Source organism: Xenopus laevis, chromosome 7S, assembly GCF_017654675.1.
Source record: "Xenopus laevis strain J_2021 chromosome 7S, Xenopus_laevis_v10.1, whole genome shotgun sequence".
NCBI classification, from domain to species: Eukaryota; Metazoa; Chordata; class Amphibia; order Anura; family Pipidae; genus Xenopus; species Xenopus laevis.
The window spans coordinates 112,323,843-112,342,453 of NC_054384.1; the positions used below are offsets into that span (position 1 = coordinate 112,323,843).

General features: G+C 47.6%; 1 protein-coding gene across 24 annotated transcripts in view; it reads left to right on the plus strand.

Moving 5' to 3' along the window:
* Positions 1 to 1,389: 1,389 nt before the first annotated feature.
* LOC108697277 (eukaryotic translation initiation factor 4 gamma 3) overlaps positions 1,390 to 18,611 on the plus strand; it is a 49,646-nt gene continuing 32,424 nt past the window's right edge. For 2 of the 24 annotated variants that reach the window (XM_041571799.1, XM_041571800.1), the window contains exons 1-7: positions 1,417 to 2,449; positions 9,561 to 9,639; positions 10,943 to 11,074; positions 12,896 to 12,988; positions 14,393 to 14,425; positions 16,813 to 16,833; positions 17,996 to 18,175. In XM_041571799.1, the coding sequence (XP_041427733.1) occupies positions 2,322 to 2,449; positions 9,561 to 9,639; positions 10,943 to 11,074; positions 12,896 to 12,988; positions 14,393 to 14,425; positions 16,813 to 16,833; positions 17,996 to 18,175 (666 nt within the window). In that variant the 5' untranslated portion in view covers positions 1,417 to 2,321. Of the gene's footprint in view, positions 2,450 to 9,560; positions 9,640 to 10,942; positions 11,075 to 12,895; positions 12,989 to 14,392; positions 14,426 to 16,812; positions 16,834 to 17,995; positions 18,176 to 18,611 lie in introns of all 24 variants that reach the window. The other 22 variants (XM_041571815.1, XM_041571814.1, XM_041571811.1 and 19 more) reach the window with 19 other exon arrangements.

Below are 18,611 nucleotides of genomic sequence, written 5' to 3' on the forward strand. Positions count from 1 at the left end.
TGTATCAACTAATTGTATCAACTAAATGTATCAACTAAATGTATCAACTAAATGTATCAACTAAATGTATCAACTAATTGTATCAACTAAATGTATCAACTAATTGTATCAACTAATTGTAACAACTAATTGTATCAACTAAATGTAACAACTAATTGTAACAACTAATTGTATCAACCAAATGTAACAACTAAATGTATCAACTAATTGTATCAACCAAATGTATCAACTAATTGTATCAACCAAATGTATCAACTAATTGTATCAACTAAATGTATCAACTAATTGTATCAACTAAATGTAACAACTAATTGTAACAACTAATTGTATCAACCAAATGTAACAACTAAATGTATCAACTAATTGTATCAACCAAATGTATCAACTAATTGTATCAACCAAATGTATCAACTAATTGTATCAACTAATTGTATCAACCAAATGTATCAACTAATTGTATCAACCAAATGTATCAACTAATTGTATCAACCAAATGTATCAACCAAATGTATCAACTAAATGTAACAACTAAATGGATGAAATTGTGACAGTTTAGAGTCTGAATCACCTGAATTACTGAGCTTCAGACTCAAACACCAGAGACACAACATTCAACTTTACACTTAGATTTTGGAAAAACTGTAAAAAAGAAATAATGGAAAGTAATTGAAAAAAGTCTTTATTTGTGGGGAACAATCTGAAACCAACTGAAAAAAAGTGTTTGGAAGGTGAGCTTCCCCTTTAACAGGAGGGCCCTAGACAAAAGGGGGTTTGGTCTCTGCAGAAAATCCATTTGTCATAGGCCCAAACTGTCAGCGCTACAGACCCCACCCATGATTTAGGGACCGCCTCTCTGGTCTCTTCCTGGTTGAGCATTGGAGGAGGGAGGAAGAGGCGGAGTCAGGAACCCCAGTAAAGGTCTAAAGCAGGAGTCCCCAACCTTTTGGCTTCCCTGAGCCACTGGAGAAAGAGAACTTGTCTGGGGCCCACGTGATACACAAACACTTTTCATTAGTAAAAGTAAAGGAAATCCACAGAAAAGAACCACAATAACAGTTGGATGAGCACATGGAGCTAAACACTGGAATATGGGACACCCGGATATTAAACAGACTTATTATTCAATTATTATGACGGTTCAAGCTGGGCCGCAGCCTGGACTCCCCTGGTCTAAATGCCACAGCCATTGCTCTGCAGCGTGTGACCCCTCTCAGCTCCCGTACATCATGTGACCCCTCTCAGCTCCCGTACATCATGTGACCCCTCTCAGCTCCCGTACATCACAAGCAGCAGAGGTTCCAGTGTGTGAGTGAAGTGAGGTCGGTGCTGCCCCTCAGTCACAGATTATCACACACATATATATCTCTCACACATATAGAGAGGGTCTCCCGGTCTTGTTATTATATATATATCACACACACCACATATATATATATTTATCTCTCACACTGGTCACTACTTGTGCCTCACAAAGACTCAGCGTCAGGCCCGGGCGCTGAATAAAATAACCGGTGGATTTAGGCAAAAGCCGACTGAATTATTGCGGGAGCCCTCGGGTAATAGAGCGCACGACTCTCCCAGAGCAGTGACTCCGAGCGCCGCCGGATTTTACCGAACACCTAGACCACGCCCTCACGCGTCTAAAACAATCGCCACTCGCCTTTGGCTCCGCCTATTCACCTCTCAACGTACTGACTCGCCCGCCCCTTATTTCTCCTCAGTTTTCCCCTCCCACCCCGGCTGCACAAACCTTCTGAAACTCCTCCCTCCCTAACCCGGCCATAGAGCTAAAGGTTTCCTTTTAATTCCCGCCCTATTTTCCGGATCCCCTCCGACATACGTCACGCGGTTGCCCTGTAATTTCCCAGCGCTGGCACCCGCCCATTTTTTCCGACCGCCTCCAATTTCCTAACGCCCCGCCTCTTCCCTTATATACTCTCCGTTAGACCCGCCCCTTCCTATATATACACTTCACGTTAGACACGCCCTTCCCCGAGTACCTCCGATCTTTCTACTCTAGCTCCACCTCCATCGCCCGAAGCCCTGCGGTATCCCCGCCCCGGCCGGCAGCCCTGTCCCCGAGCGGAGCCGAAGCTTTCCGGAGGTTGCCGAGAGTCCGTCCTGCCGGACTAGTGGAGGCGGACGCAGCGCCATGTTGGATGCTCCGCTTTCTGAGTGAGGAAAATCAGCCGGTTGTGAGGAGCCCCCGAAGCGACAGCGGCACCCGCCCCCCTGGGCCGTGTCCCTCCCCCATGAGGATCGGGTGTTGAGCCCCTGCCGCCTCCCCACTGCCCCTGTGCCCCGGGGGGCCCCGCTCTGTCATGAGTCTCCCCCAGAAAGCGGCCCTCAAGCCGACCGGCACCGGAGCCCTAGTGCTTGGCCCTCCCCCCACTCTTGTCCCTCCCCCCGCGGCCCCCGCCGCCATCCGGGCCCTTCAACCGCCGCCTCAGTATCCTTTTACTTTCCCTTTACTTTCCCTCCTCTATTGGGGCCTCACCGGCTGTACTGGGGCCCCTGCTCTGACCAGGGAGGTATCGGGGCCCCTCACTGTGCCCAGAGATGTATCTGGGCCCCTCACTGTGACCAGGGAAGTATTGGGGCCCCTCTGTGACCAGGGAGGTATTGGGGCCCTCCAGGTGTTAGCTGTGATGTTTTTGGGGCCCGCTCTGTTGCAGAGATGAGTTGGGGGCACTGCTGACTGGAGTGAGTAATTTGGGGGCCCTTCTGTTGATGTTTGGGGCCCTCATTGACTCAAGTAATGTTTGGGGTCTGAAGCTAATTAGTGGCCCAACACTAGATGGGATAATGTTTGGGGCTCACATTCTTGGGGCTCTTGTGGGATGGGGATTGGGGGGCTCTTATTGGCTGAAATAATTAGGGGCCCAGAAGGGAATGACTGATGGGGGGCCCAGATCTGTGGGAAGTCTCCTTGGGGTTGGGATTAGACCTGTTGTGTTTTATGGGGTGCAGCTTTTTGTGGGGTGCCATGATGCTACTGGGGTGACTGCAGACACAATTAGGGGTACTGACTATTCACTGACTCACCTCATGTCTGCACTGTACAGCTGGAAGCATTGGGGGGCCTGCTGACAGTGTTGGGGTGCACAGAGCAGGGTGTCTTGTGTTTCTGTGGGTATTGTGCACATTGGAGCCCTCGCTGCCAGGCTTGGGGGGCACACAGACAACTTGGCTCAAAGTATAACTTGCCACTCTCCTGGCAGCTGGGCACAGGTATATAGGGGGGCACAGGGGTATATAGGGTTGGCACCTTGGGTATATAGGGGGCACGGGTAGGGGTCGTGGGGTAGGACGGGTGCCCTCTCTGCATGTCGTTCGTTGGACGGGTGCCCTCTCTGTATGTTGTTTGTTGGATGTATGTGGTGGGTAGGACGAGTGTTAATTGTGACATGAGTTTAGTTTACACTCTGGTGTAGTTATTACCCAGCATGGGACCAAGTGCAAATAAATTGCTGCCCGTGGGCATTGCCAGGTGCAAGTGCTGCATCTTCCTACAGGCAAAGCTCCAGGTCCCCCCCATACAGCAATGGTATCAGTACCAGTTGTTTGCATGTACCCACCCTAACCTGTTGGCTGGGAGTTGTGCCCCTATTTTGCCCTCTGAGCCCTGGCACACATTCAGCTGCTGGAATCCTTGCCGCTTGCACAGTAAGTAATCGTGGCATGTGATTGGCCCATGAGTCCCAGGCTCCTTCCTCTGGTTGTTGCCAACATTGTGACAAGTTTCCATGCCCATCTGGTGGCACAGGAGCCCCCGGCACTAACTGAGCAGCTGCAGTGGGGTGTATGACTGCTCATCTCTCCCTGGCACAGACTGGCACCTCTGCTCTACCGGTGCCTGCAACTCTGCACTCCCATCAGCACTGCAATGCAGTCACACCAGATCCCGGTGCTTTGCACTAATCCACACGACTACTACTTGTGCCAGGGCTGTGCCGGCATTGGACTCGCTGGTCACATGGGCATCACTGGCAGCGTCCCTGGCATCAGCATGTGATGAGAGTGGCGGGTAAGTGGCACTGATTGTGCCATTGTATTACATCCACTAGGAACTTCCCATATGTGCATAATCTGTTAATTGTGTATTGTCCTGTTAATCGCACTGCTGATCCTCCCTGCTGCTGCTACAATTGGCTGAGTGGGGGTTTGGACAGTGCACTGGAGATTGGCATGGGGGAGATGTACACTCTGGGTTCAGGCTGTAGTTCAGCCACAGCATGGGGTAGAGGCACAGAAAGTGGGGAGCAGCAGGAGTAGTTGCAGTGCTGGGGCTCTTGGGTCCCTGACAGATTGCACAGTCCCACCAGCCAGTGGCATTTCATCTAAATTGTCTAAAGTTGGTGCAATCTTGGCATTTAACCCCCGGAATGTTTGTTCACATCTGTGTTCTGGGGGATCAAGGCACAGGATTAGCATTCTCTGTTTTGTCTGTTTCCTGTAGAGTGTAAGCTCACAGGAGCAAAGCATTGGTACATGTAGAGCAGGGCAGTTATTTCCACGAAGCTCAGGGGCCACAGAGCAGGAATTGGTTAAATTTGTCTGTACAAACTGACTTGTATACACAGTCCCTGTCCCACAGAGCTTGCAATCTGAGGAGTGACAGAGATCCAGCTTTGGGTGTATCTCCATTGGCTGATAAACACCTTGCCCTCAGCCTGTAACAACTGGAGATGGAGATAACTGACTTTTCTGCTACACCACTTAAAATCTCTCCTAGTACCGCCCACCACTTCCACTTCCTGTTTTGCCAGGATGCCAGCAGAACCCTAATCTGTATCATGGCAGCCAATCAGTGGGCAGTCAGACCTAACAGGGAACTGCAGTTTATATTCCCCAGTATGTAGGCAAAGTTGTGGTTGGCCACTCCCATCCCACAGGCCACACCCACTACTCAATTGTAACTGATGAAGGACCAGAGGGGCTCCAGGTGCAGCTGCAATACAGGGGGGGAATTAGGTAGCAGCCCCTTTTACCCCAGACTGGAATAGAACACTACATATTATTAGCCTTTATTATTATTCACCACTGCCCACAAGTACAGTATGAGGGTATAGCTTATTGTGTGCCCAGAACATTCCTTCTCTGTATATTTGTATTTATACATATGGGAGGAGGAGGTGCCATATTGATTCCCTTAGACAGTACAGTATGAGGGTATAGCTTATTGTGTGCCCAGAACATTCCTTCTCTGTATATTTGTATTTATACATATGGGAGGAGGAGGTGCCATATTGATTCCCTTAGACAGTACAGTATAAGGGTATAGCTTATTGTGTGCCCAGAACATTCCTTCTCTGTATATTTGTATTTATACATATGGGAGGAGGGAGGTGCCATATTGATTCCCTTAGACAGTACAGTATGAGGGTATAGCTTATTGTGTGCCCAGAACATTCCTTCTCTGTATATTTGTATTTATACATATGGGAGGAGGAGGTGCCATATTGATTCCCTTAGACAGTACAGTATGAGGGTATAGCTTATTGTGTGCCCAGAACATTCCTTCTCTGTATATTTGTATTTATACATATGGGAGGAGGGAGGTGCCATATTGATTCCCTTAGACAGTACAGTATGAGGGTATAGCTTATTGTGTGCCCAGAACATTCCTTCTCTGTATATTTGTATTTATACATATGGGAGGAGGGAGGTGCCATATTGATTCCCTTAGACAGTACAGTATGAGGGTATAGCTTATTGTGTGCCCAGAACATTCCTTCTCTGTATATTTGTATTTATACATATGGGAGGAGGGAGGTGCCATATTGATTCCCAGTACGTATTGTTTGTGTGTGTGTGGGAGGGGAAGGCTGCTGCTGAGTGTCAGCTTTGGGGGTCAGGCAAGTCCATTGATGGGCGGGTGAGCGTGGTTGGTGCCAGTACACTTGGTTTTGTGGGGGATTGATCTCGGCACAGGAAGCAGCACGTGGAAAGTGAAAGTGAAGGCATCGTGGGGTAAGTGATTAGGAATGCCCCCCCCATGGCACATACGTGTCCCTGCCTGACTCTGTGCTGGGAAATGGAAAGCAAAAGCTGCCTGGCATTGCCCAGTGCTCCCAGGACTCACTAGTGTAAGAAGTGGCCTCTTCCTCATACACCGCAATTACACGGCACACACTGCGACACTGCCATCATATGCCCCAGACTGGCATCTGCCTCTCACTGCTGCCCGCGGCTCCTGCAGGAATGGGGCTCATACAATGGCACCTGCTGTGCCCTCGGGCTGATACCCTGGTCACATACCCGGCTGGAAGATCTAATATTTGCCCCTTAGGGTGATGGTGCAATGGTTGGTCTGGTAGATAGTGGCACGTTGCCCATGTCTCCAGTAAGCAGAGTATAGTTTGTGTATAAGGGGTATCAGTGTGACTATTGCCATAGGGTTACTAGCTGCCCCCATTCTGTACAGTTGGGAAACTCCCCGCACCCCCGGGAACTGAATGTGAATGTGCTGCCGGGACACAAACATACTGAGTCATGTGACCACAGAGATCAGGTTCTGATTGTGTAACCGGCTCCTTCCCCTGTAAACAAGTCTCTCGGGCCGGCTCCTCTACTGGACCAGCGCCTGCACCCCCCGGGCTCTCCTGTCTGCCGCCAGTCACTGGCTACTTACCCTACACTGCCCACATGCTCATTGGCATTTTTAAAGGAACAGTTCAGTGTAAAAATAAAAACTGGGTAAATAAATAGGCTGTGCAAAATAAAAAATGTATCTAATATAGTTAGTTAGGCAAAAATGTAATGTATAAGGCTGGAGTGAGTGGATGTGTAACATAATAGCCAGAACACTACTTCCTGCTTTTCAGCTCTCTAACTCTGAGTTAGTCAGTGACTATAAGGGGGGACACATGGGACATAACTGTTCAGTGAGTTTGTAATTGATCCTCAGCATTCAGCTCAGATTCAAAAGCAACAGTTATGTCCCATGTGCCTCCCCTCAAGTCTCTGATTGGTTACTGCCTGGTAACCAATCAGTGGAAAGCAAGAGAGCTGAAAAGCAGGAAGTAGTGTTCTGGCTATTATGTTACACATCCACTCACTCCAGCCTTTATACATTACATTTTTGCCCAATTAACTATATTAGATACAATTTTTATTTTGCACAGCCTATTTATTTACCCAGTTTTTATTTTATACTGAACTGTTCCTTTAAATTACATATTCCCTTGCACTGCATATGGACGGGGGCTAGAAGAACCAGCACAGTAATGTTGAACAGTGCTATTATGTTCCTGCTGAATTGTGCTTAGTACAGGGAATACCTATGCTGCCATAGATTTATGGGATCTCTCTGTACAGACTATGAGCAAACTTAGGGGACTGTTCCTGCTGAATTGTGCTTAGTACAGGGAATACCTATGTGCCATAGTTTTATGGGATCCCTCTGTACAGACTATGAGCAAACTTAGGGACTGTTCCTGCTGAATTGTGCTTAGTACAGGGGAATACCTATGCTGTCATAGTTTTATGGGATCTCTCTGTACAGACTATGAACAAACTTAGGGGACTGTTCCTGCTGAATTGTGCTTAGTACAGGGAATACCTATGCTGCCATAGTTTTATGGGATCTCTCTGTACAGACTATGAACAAACTTAGGGGACTGTTCCTGCTGAATTGTGCTTAGTACAGAGGATACCTATGCTGCCATAGTTTTATGGGATCTCTCTGTACAGACTATGAGCAAACTTAGGGACTGTTCCTGCTGAATTGTGCTTAGTACAGGGAATACCTATGCTGCCATAGTTTTATGGGATCTCTCTGTACAGACTATGAGCAAACTTAGGGACTGTTCCTGCTGAATTGTGCTTAGTACAGGGGAATACCTATGCTGTCATAGTTTTATGGGATCTCTCTGTACAGACTATGAACAAACTTAGGGGACTGTTCCTGCTGAATTGTGCTTAGTACAGGGAATACCTATGCTGCCATAGTTTTATGGGATCTCTCTGTACAGACTATGAACAAACTTAGGGGACTGTTCCTGCTGAATTGTGCTTAGTACAGAGGATACCTATGCTGCCATAGTTTTATGGGATCTCTCTGTACAGACTATGAGCAAACTTAGGGACTGTTCCTGCTGAATTGTGCTTAGTACAGGGAATACCTATGCTGCCATAGTTTTATGGGATCTCTCTGTACAGACTATGAGCAAACTTAGGGGACTGTTCCTGCTGAATTGTGCTTAGTACAGGGAATACCTATGCTGCCATAGTTTTATGGGATCTCTCTGTACAGACTATGAGCAAACTTAGGGGACTGTTCCTGCTGAATTGTGCTTAGTACAGGGAATACCTATGCTGCCATAGTTTTATGGGATCTCTCTGTACAGACTATGAGCAAACTTAGGGGATGTTCCTGCTGAATTGTGCTTAGTAGCTGCTAAAACAATTATTTGTAAGTAAATGTAGTGGACGGGGCTCCCACATGAGATGTGCTGGCCCAGAAGCTGACACTCAGGAGTAGTGATGTGTGGATTCGGGTGACCTCCTTTATCATGTATTACAGAAATCTGCCCCCACTCAGCACTAGACTAGGACAGACTGGCATACAGGGCACATACGTTCTGCTTGTGGGCAGTGCCCTCTCCCCTTTGTGTAGTTGTGCCCCTGCCCATGAGAGACATCACCCCCACTGCAGGGATACAGGCAGCACTCTGTGGGGGTTCTACTCTTGTGTACCCCAATGAGCTGGGCAATGCCTTGTGTTTTGGGGGTGGGTTGTCGTCTGAAGAACTGGGGTGATACAGTGGCTGAAATGGGAAATTAAGTAGAGAACGGGGTGCACCTTTACTTTAAAGGGGATCTAAACCCAAACCAATGATGTCACCTTTGTATGAGACTTCCCTGCAGGTGGTGCCCCATTATTATTGGGGGTGATGTTGACTCCAGTGCTTCCTTATTGTGCGGGCGAGGAGTGGGTTGGTACTGCAGGTTCTGTGTGTGGGGGATTCGGGGGTCCAGGCCAGGTATTGCTACTGTATAGAGCAGCTGACACTCTAATGCTTGGGCACAGGCTGGGGAGGAAGGAATAAGGGATCGGCTCCCAGAACAAGTGCCACATCTCTGGCCTGTGCCACCTCCCTAGGGTATTTTTGTTTTCTGACTTCTTCGTGTGGAATCCCCGTTCATTACTATTCCCCCTCTGCCCTTTGCTTCAGTGTAAGTAGGTTGGTACTTACCTGCAGGGGGTGCAGTATCCACAGGTGCTATAGGGGTAACCCAAGGAGGGGGCTGTTCCTTTCTGTCCCATTCAGAACTGTTACTGTAGTGGCTATGGCGTGTTGTGCTACCTGTGCTCTTGACATTGGAGGTGTGGCCTGTAACGATCAGGTGACAGGGCTGCAGATCACCCAGCATCGTGGGCTCTTTATTGTCAGAGACATGGAAACTAATTGTAGCACCAGTGGCTTTCTCATAGGATTCTGGGAGTTGTAGTTCATGTCTATTATTAGGACTATAGAAGGTGCCTTAATTATCCATCAACACAAGGGCACAAATATCCATTCAAGCCTTGCCTTCCTTAACTGACTGCTTCACAGAATATCCAGGGGAGCCCTGCAACAGACCCTCGATGAGCGAATCTTCACCCCCTCTGCCGTGTCTGCCGTCTACAGCACAGTAAGTACCGGACCCATTCTACCAGCCCACTAACCAAAAGTATTCGTTTGTCTATCTGTTACTTACCTGCCCAGTGTTGGGTAAATCATTGCCCCTCCTCCTCCACAGCAAGTGAATCCAATCTCCCCCATTACTTACCCATGTACAGAGCTCTGATTGTCTGTACTTCCTGCTCCTGGGCTGTTCTCTTTCCCATGGTCAGACAGGAACCTCCCCCTGGGTAAGTGAATCCAATCTCCCCCAGTACTTACCCAGGTACAGAGCTCTGATTCTCTGTACTTCCTGCTCCTGGGCTGTTCTCTTTCCCATGGTCAGACAGGAACCTCCCCCTGGGTAAGTGAATCCAATCTCCCCCAGTACTTACCCAGGTACAGAGCTCTGATTCTCTGTACTTCCTGCTCCTGGGCTGCTCTCTTTCCCATGGTCAGACAGGAACCTCCCCCTGGGTAAGTGAATCTCCCCCAGTACTTACCCAGGTACAGAGCTCCGATTCTCTGTACTTCCTGCTCCTGTGCTGTTCTCTTTCCCATGGTCAGACAGGAACCTCCCCCTGGGTAAGGGAATCCAGTCACCCCCCCTGAACTTACTGAGTTGTGAGCAATAGGTGGTAGAAGATAACCTGACATGTGAGAGACGACAGACACTGTGGGGGCTGCAGGATCAGCAAGACCCCATGAGTTGATACTCAGATTTCCATAGGGGGCGAAACAGACTCTTGGATGCCCTAAATGTCGCTATGGCTCAGTCCATACCAGCAGTGCTCTCTGGTTCCTGTAAGGAAATTGTTATTGAGAACACTGGGAAATTGTGAGCTCCAGTTGCACCTGGGACATTACCTGCAGCCTGGCACATGCCCACACTACGTTACAACTTACTCCTCCCCTGTCTAAAGTCTCATTACCTCCCCCTAGTGGCTGTCTGGGGAAGAACTGCTCACAATGGTTGAAATCCTATTGGTACCATGTGATGGTCTCTTTCCAGATGATCAGGGGTTAATGACTGGGTCAGGATACCCAGTTAGGCCCCTTGGCATAATCAGGAGACAGATCATAATGAGAGTTACTAGCCCCCGAGAAATGCACAGCTTTATAGCTGGACTTCATTTTGGAGAAGGTAGCGGTGCCAGTTACTTGGTTATTACATTTCAGCTCTTGCGGGAGGAGTCATCTGAGCAGGAAGGGTATAAGACTCCTCCCACTGCACAGACATGGCAGCTGCTATATCTTGTGTATTCTGTGGGTACCTAGAAACTCCCTGCACAGGTGCATCTCCTGCATCTCGCTCTGCTCTTGTTCTCTTGCAGGTTGCAGCACAAGTAGCCAGGCAGCCCGGCCCTCCAGCTCCATCTCCCTATTCTACACATGATTTAACCAAGGGACACCCCAATCTGGCTGCCACCCCTCCTGGACATGCCTCCTCCCCAGGACTCTCACAGGTGAGCCCCCACTATCGACTTTTAGGCACCATCAGCCAGGAGTTTGCATCCTATCTGATCCTCATTGTAAGCAGCAGTCCTGTCCTGCTTTATGGCAGCTGAGATTCTAGCTATCTGTATAACAGAACATTCTGTCCCAGTGGCTGCACAGATCCTATCTGATCCCCATTGTAAGCAGCAGTCCTGTCCTGCTTTATGGCAGCTGAGATTCTAGCTATCTGTATAACAGAACATTCTGTCCCAGTGGCTGCACAGATCCTATCTGATCCCCATTGTAAGCAGCAGTCCTGTCCTGCTTTATGGCAGCTGAGATTCTAGCTATCTGTATAACAGAACATTCTGTCCCAGTGGCTGCACAGATCCTATCTGATCCCCATTGTAAGCAGCAGTCCTTCCCTGCTTTATGGCAGCTGAGATTCTAGCTATCTGTATAACAGAACATTCTGTCCCATTGGCTGCACAGATCCTATCTGATCCCCATTGTAAACAGCAGTCCTGCCCTGCTTTATGGCAGCTGAGATTCTAGCTATCTGTATAACAGAACATTCTGTCCCAGTGGCTGCACAGATCCTATCTGATCCCCATTGTAAGCAGCAGTCCTGTCCTGCTTTATGGCAGCTGAGATTCATGTAATGTGCAGCTAACTGGGAGTTCTCCCTGCATGAAAATAGCCAAAGCCTTCCCTATTGATCCTGTCTGTGGTGGGTAAGTGGCCCAGTAATCCTGTCCTGAGAGATTTATCTATTTATTGAGTTCCTATCAGCGGCTGAGGTTATTCCTCATTAGAGCAGCCATATAAACCTCGTCCATAGACTCCAGTGCAACATCCCAGTCTCGTTCTGGTTAGTAGTTCTAGTAACCCTTAGCAACCAGTAAGCTGGCAGCATCTACTGCCTATAAGTTGAATAGGATTCCTACTGAGCACCTGCATAATTACTAGGCATGCGTCGAATCCACATGTATGACCAACCCCAATCCTAAAAATCATGTGACTCTTCTTCACGCCACAAGGAAATACAATTTTCTGAGCATGCGGTTCTCTTTCACCCCTCGTTTCGTTTCTCGGTTCGATATTGGCCATTTCTTTTGTGAAGGATTTGGCCGAAACTTAAATAGCGCATTCAGTGCATCCCTAATACTTTGTGCTTGTCCCCCACCTTCTCCTTAGTCCCGCCCCTTCTCCCTGTTTGTTCTGTATTTATATTTATTGCCTTGTTTTCAAACCAATAGATGAAACCCTTAAATGAAATACAATAACCTGGTTGCCAAGGGTTACTAGATTTGGGCAGTTGTCATTTTTATTGATTTACCTCCATAATTGATTTCTTAAGCCAACAGTTGGCCAGCAGCCCCCAAAGAATCTGTGCAGCCCCCTCAGCTCTGCGTCAGGTACCCCCCACGGTGTGTGTGTGTGTGGGGGGGGGGTCACTTCATGAAGTTGAAGTTTAATTGGCCCCCGGCTTCTGGTTTCTGTGCCCTTTTACTTGTCCTTACCTTGCCGTATTAGGAATGGATTGATGGGCAGTGATTTAAAGGGGAACTTCTCCTTCCTGTTATTACTGTGTGTTTATCCAATGGTTAAGGCTCTGCACATGGCTGTAAAGGCTGTAGAATTAAAGGTACAGCGCAGAAGTTGCTCAGACACAAGTCAGTCCAGGTGAATGGTTTATATTCAGTGCAGAGTAAGTTGCTTCAATGTTGTTGTGAGACTTACAGTAGGGGGTACAGTCTCCCTTGTGACACTCACATTATTGGGCTCCTGGAATTTCTATTGTGCCAGGCTGGTGCCATTGTTTACTCACTCACGTTTGTCATTCACAGGCTTCCTATGCCTCCGGCCAGAGCCCGGCGCCCACCCTCGTCTACCCTCAGCCACCGCAGACTATGAGCTCTCAGCCCCAGACTCGCTCACCAGTAAGTACCTGCTCCAGCCAATCAGAGAGCTTGTTACCTGCCCGTGGCTCTGTTGCACCAGGGCACCTCTGAGCTGTGATTTGTTCTGTTCAGTGTGAAATTATTTAGGAATGGGACTGATTCACCAAATGATTTATATCAATTACTTTCTCAATGTGTTTCTAAACTGTCTCTGGGCTTTATAATAGGATTGATCAGGTGCCACTGAATTTCTCCATGTGAGATTGGGCAGATCACTCTACGTGTAACGTGTGTGTGTGGCAGTGCCCTGTGCGCTTATACATACATACTGCACCCCCATAGTCTGTTGTTTATTGGGGAGGGGAATGCCCCCTGCTCTTGCTGCCTTTAGTGTGATTCCTATTGGTCAGGCAATGCTCTATGTAGCTGGTCTGTTATTGTTATTACCCAATGACCCTAATCAGACACAAGGAATGTTCTAGGGATCTCTGATTGCACCCTGTCCCTGACCCTCACCCTGTCTCTGACCCTCACCCTGTCAACCTCACCCTGCCTCTGACCCTCACCCTGCCTCTGACCCTCACCCTGCCTCTGACCCTCACCCTGCCTCTGACCCTCACCCTGCCTCTGACCCTCACCCTGCCTCTGACCCTCACCCCGCCTCTGACCCTCACCCCGCCTCTGACCCTCACCCCGCCTCTGACCCTCACCCCGCCTCTGACCCTCACCCCGTCTCTGGCCCTCACCCCGTCTCTGACCTTCACCCCGTCTCTGACCTTCACCCCGTCTCTGACCTTCACCCCGTCTCTGACCTTCACCCCGTCTCTGACCTTCACCCCGTCTCTGGCCTTCACCCCGTCTCTGGCCCTCACCCCGTCTCTGGCCCTCACCCCGTCTCTGGCCCTCACCCCGTCTCTGGCCCTCACCCCGTCTCTGGCCCTCACCCCGTCTCTGGCCCTCACCCCGTCTCTGGCCCTCACCCCGTCTCTCAAGGGGATCTGTATTACCCAATGTAGTAAGGGTACATTATCCAGGCCAGGCAGAGCATTGTGGCAAGGTGGGGGGCTGCTTCACTGTGTCACTTGCCCGTGATTGGCCGGTTGGGTTTGCGTTTATGACAAATACGTTTTGCTGAGAATGTGTTTAGTGCAGAGAATAATCCCCATAGGATTTTGTTTAACCCTTGCCAACTTTCTGGCACCAGTGGTGTTGGCACAGCCTAGAGTCATGGCTTCCAGATCCACTCTGAGCCCTCCTGCTAATCCTGCTCTAGTTTGACCCTCCCTGCTTTCTGTACTCGTCGGTCACTATAGCTGAGCAGTGTGCCAGTGTCTGTGGGCATTTTCCTTGGCACAGTGTGGGAATGGCAGCTGGTTATTATGTGTGAGCCGTGTCTCTCTGTGCCTCTCCTTTTGTGATTGTCTCTCTTACTCCTTTATTTAGTTTGCAGCTGGACCCCGACCCGCCCATCACCAGGTACTGTGCCTTTTGTTATCCTTTGTACCCCCACCCTCGCCATCTTCACTGGCTGCCCCAGGCTCCTCTGGGCATTGCTCTATATCTGCCCCTTCTGCCCACGATAATGTCATTTCTATGCCTAATGTGCCATATCAATCAATTCCCCGGCGCAACTAATAATCTCTTTAATAACCCTTTATGGCATCTGATTCCTAATCTGATTGGTTAATCATCTTCACTCCTTGATGTCACATGTAAATACTGTATGTTGGATGATGATATTCAGTCTCCTTATTGATTGGGTCACTAGATAGTGCCCGGTTGCTATGCTCTGCCAGACTAGCAACCAAGAGCCAGTTAAATGGCAAAAAAGGCTAAACGTTATATGGGAGGGGCTACCCCCAGGCATTGGGGGGGGGGGCACTTATTGAAAGACCAATTGCCATGGCTTGTGTAGATCATCTGGGCAATATCACCTTGTACATGAAGAATTAAATGCCCAAGGTTGGCACAATTAAACAATGACCGGTTACTGGAGCAGATCAGTGAGGATGGCAGTTTCACTTGCATGTGTCCGTCTGTCGGGGCATTACAGCAGCTCCATGTTGGAGCATTTGTCTCTGGGGCTGAATTCAACGTGGGCCATAGGGCAGTGCCCAGGGTTATTTGCTGTTGGCTCGTACAATCGAGTGCCCGGGTGACAGTTGCTAGGGGTGGGCTGTAGGGTTTCTATATAACATACTCCCTCATTAATGGGGGAAACCCCTAATTCTGCCCTGGAGACAATGCACCTTTCCTTGGGGGGAGAGCAACGTGTCAACCATATTGCTTTCACTCCCAGCATTCCCTGAGGTTTTGGCTTGCTTCACAGTGTCTCCTGTTGCCCTCTTGTCTGGCTACTGCTTTCTGCCCCCCTTCCCCCCTGTGGATCATAGACTGAGGTTAATTGGCTGTTACACTTGTACAGTTACCTGGGGCTCATTCTTGGAATTAAAGGGAAAGTGAGACCTCCATGAGTGTTCATACTGGCATAGCCCCCCCCAACTGCGTGGAAATGTGATGCATAGAAAGAAACACCTATATATATATATATATATATATATATATATATATATATATATATATATATATATATATATATATATATATATATATATATATATATATATATATATATATATATATATATATATATATATATCCAACAAAGAAGGTCCGCACTCTTTTAAATAAAAATCAAATATGGTTTATTAACTTAAGGACTAACGTTTCGGCCTCTCCGAGGCCTTTCTCAAAGTACAGATCGGTACTCAATGAAAGCAATAAATACCCTTGATGGCGGGAAAGGTTAATTGGCTGACATCATCATCATCATCACTATGCGTCAAGTACTAAAGTTTTTAAGTTTCCCATATAAAACATATTTTGATAACACATTAGAATTCGGAACACATTTTGTATTAAAACCCCAATTTAACTAAATAAGGAAATAAAAGCATACTATGTAACAATGTATCAATCTTAGTTGCAACTTCTTGTTTTACTTCGCACAGACAAACTGGCTGTATCGTTTATGTTACAGAGTATTATAATCTGAGTGTAGATGGAAGGTCTGGTTTTCGAAAACCCTCATATGCAAAAACTAAAAATCCATATAGCATAAAACATAAAAATATAATGAATGCAATCCCGAAAACAAGTCAGGTGTCTGCAATGTGCACTAACTTATACAGCACAAGCCTTCTCCTTCCCAGGGTGTCAATGAGAGAAGGCTTGTGCTGCTCCTGGGCTCTTTCCCATGGTCACAGGGCGGAGGATAAATGTGGTTAGATATGGGGTCAGTACATTGTATTTTGGACATTCCCAGACATGTAGTATTGGGCTGCCATTCCTAAAATCCTCCTTGTCCAGCACTGGATAAATTGCTGGTACTGCCCATGGCTCAGTTGAACTACACATCCCAGCATCCTTTGCCTGTAATCAAATGTTGTGCTTGTCCTTGCTGCCTTTTCATGCTCTGTCCCCTATCCCCACCATCTTCATTTCTACTATAAAGGAACAGATTTAGTTTGGAAGCCACATGAGAGAGGCCAGTCCTCCAGTGAGCCCGACATAGTCCGTTGGTTGCCTGTAGCCCCCAGCTTGCTACATATGCCCCATTAGAGCACAACCAGGGCAGGACGGATTTATAGACAGTGGGGGTGGGACTTACAGGTGTAGGGGGATTAGGAGCTGCTGTACAGGTACAGAGGGGTGTGTATGGGTGTGGCCATGTTTGGGGGAGGAGTATGTTTTGCCTCATTCATGTTGCCGATAGGCTGTTTTGTCTCTGTCTCTCTACTGATCTCTGTATACTCTTCCATTGGCTTCCCCTCTGTTTCTGCTGCTCTCATTCATTCTCCAAGGGAGGATTCAGACCCATCCAGGTAATGAAAGAACTTGTCCTGAGCTGCTCTCTGATTGGTCAGATAAAGCTGCTGTGTCTTGCCTCTTGCCATTGGTGGTACAGCAGTTAAATATGGTTGCCACCTGGCCGGTAAAACTGATGGTTGATCCCAATGTTATTAATAGGGAAAAAAACTAAATATATAGGAAGGTCAGTGATCCCAATGTTATTAATAGGGAATAAAGATAAATATATAGGAAGGTCAGTGATCCCAATGTTATTAATAGGGAATAAAGAGAAATATATAGGAAGGTCAGTGATCCCAATGTTATTAATAGGGAATAAAGAGAAATATATAGGAAGGTCAGTGATCCCAATGTTATTAATAGGGAATAAAGAGAAATATATAGGAAGGTCAGTGATCCCAATGTTATTAATAGGGAATAAAGAGAAATATATAGGAAGGTCAGTGATCCCAATGTTATTAATAGGGAATAAAGAGAAATATATAGGAAGGTCAGTGATCCCAATGTTATTAATAGGGAATAAAGATAAATATATAGGAAGGTCAGTGATCCCAATGTTATTAATAGGGAATAACGAGAAATATATAGGAAGGCCAGTGATCCCAATGTTATTAATAGGGAATAAAGATAAATATATAGGAAGGTCAGTGATCCCAATGTTATTAATAGGGAATAACGAGAAATATATAGGAAGGCCAAAGGATTTTTTTACAGTTAAATGACCCCCCCCGTACAGAGTAGAGACGGTCCAGTCGGTGGGGGTGATGCCGGGTTTAGTACTGGCCCTTCCCAGTGGCTGCTTCAGTGTAATGACTGGGATGTATATGGGGGAATATATAGAGACACTATTAGAGGAACTGTGGGGCTGGGGATACAGAGATGAACTCAGACTATTTAGTCTTGACACCAGCTCTGGGGGTGCTCAGTGATTAACACTGTAATGACCTCCCATCCATTGATCGTTATATATGAGGCTGCACCTTACGCCCCCTGAAGTGGTACCATGTGACTCGTGTCACCCTCTGATCTGAACTTTAACCCCTTCCCGTTACATGTCCCTGTTTAACTGCTGAGACCCCACGGGCTGAGGCTTGTACCAGGGGTACAGAAATGGAGATTTGAGGTGAATCAGTTGGGGCCCATTCACTTTGTGTCTCTTTGTTCTTTTTTCTGCAGTTTTTCCAGAGGCCCCAGATTCAGCCCCCCCGTGCCGCCATCCAGACCAGTAGCCCCTCCATCCGGACTGGAGCCCAGACGCAGAGTGCAGTGTATCAGCCCAACCAGCACATCATGATGGTCAATCACCTGCCACTGTCATACGCCATGCCCCAGGGACCCCAGTACTGCATCCCCCAGGTACACTCACCCTCTAGCAATGCCCCCCCACACACACTTTTACTGGCTTTTCTACTAACTGGGAACCCCTCTACTGCAAGTCTGCCCCTCCCTATAATAACTCCTTAGTACCAAGTCTGTCCGCCTGTATTTCAAAGGGGTTGTTCGCCATCAAATTAACTTTTATTATTTATTAACTTTATTTGTAAAGTGCTGTTAAGGAGCCCCAGTGCTGTACAGTGCATAAAAGTACAATATATATATATCTCTCTCCCACAAAGAAGGTCCGCACTCTCAGGGCTTAAATTGAAATCAGAATGTTTTATTGACTAAACGACTAACGTTTCGGCCTCATATACTTCAATAATTTTGGACACTGCACCCAGGCAACATTGAACCGTCTGACGAGAGTGCCGGCTCCTCCATTGTCTGTCTGTGTCTCAGCCTTTCTCAAAGT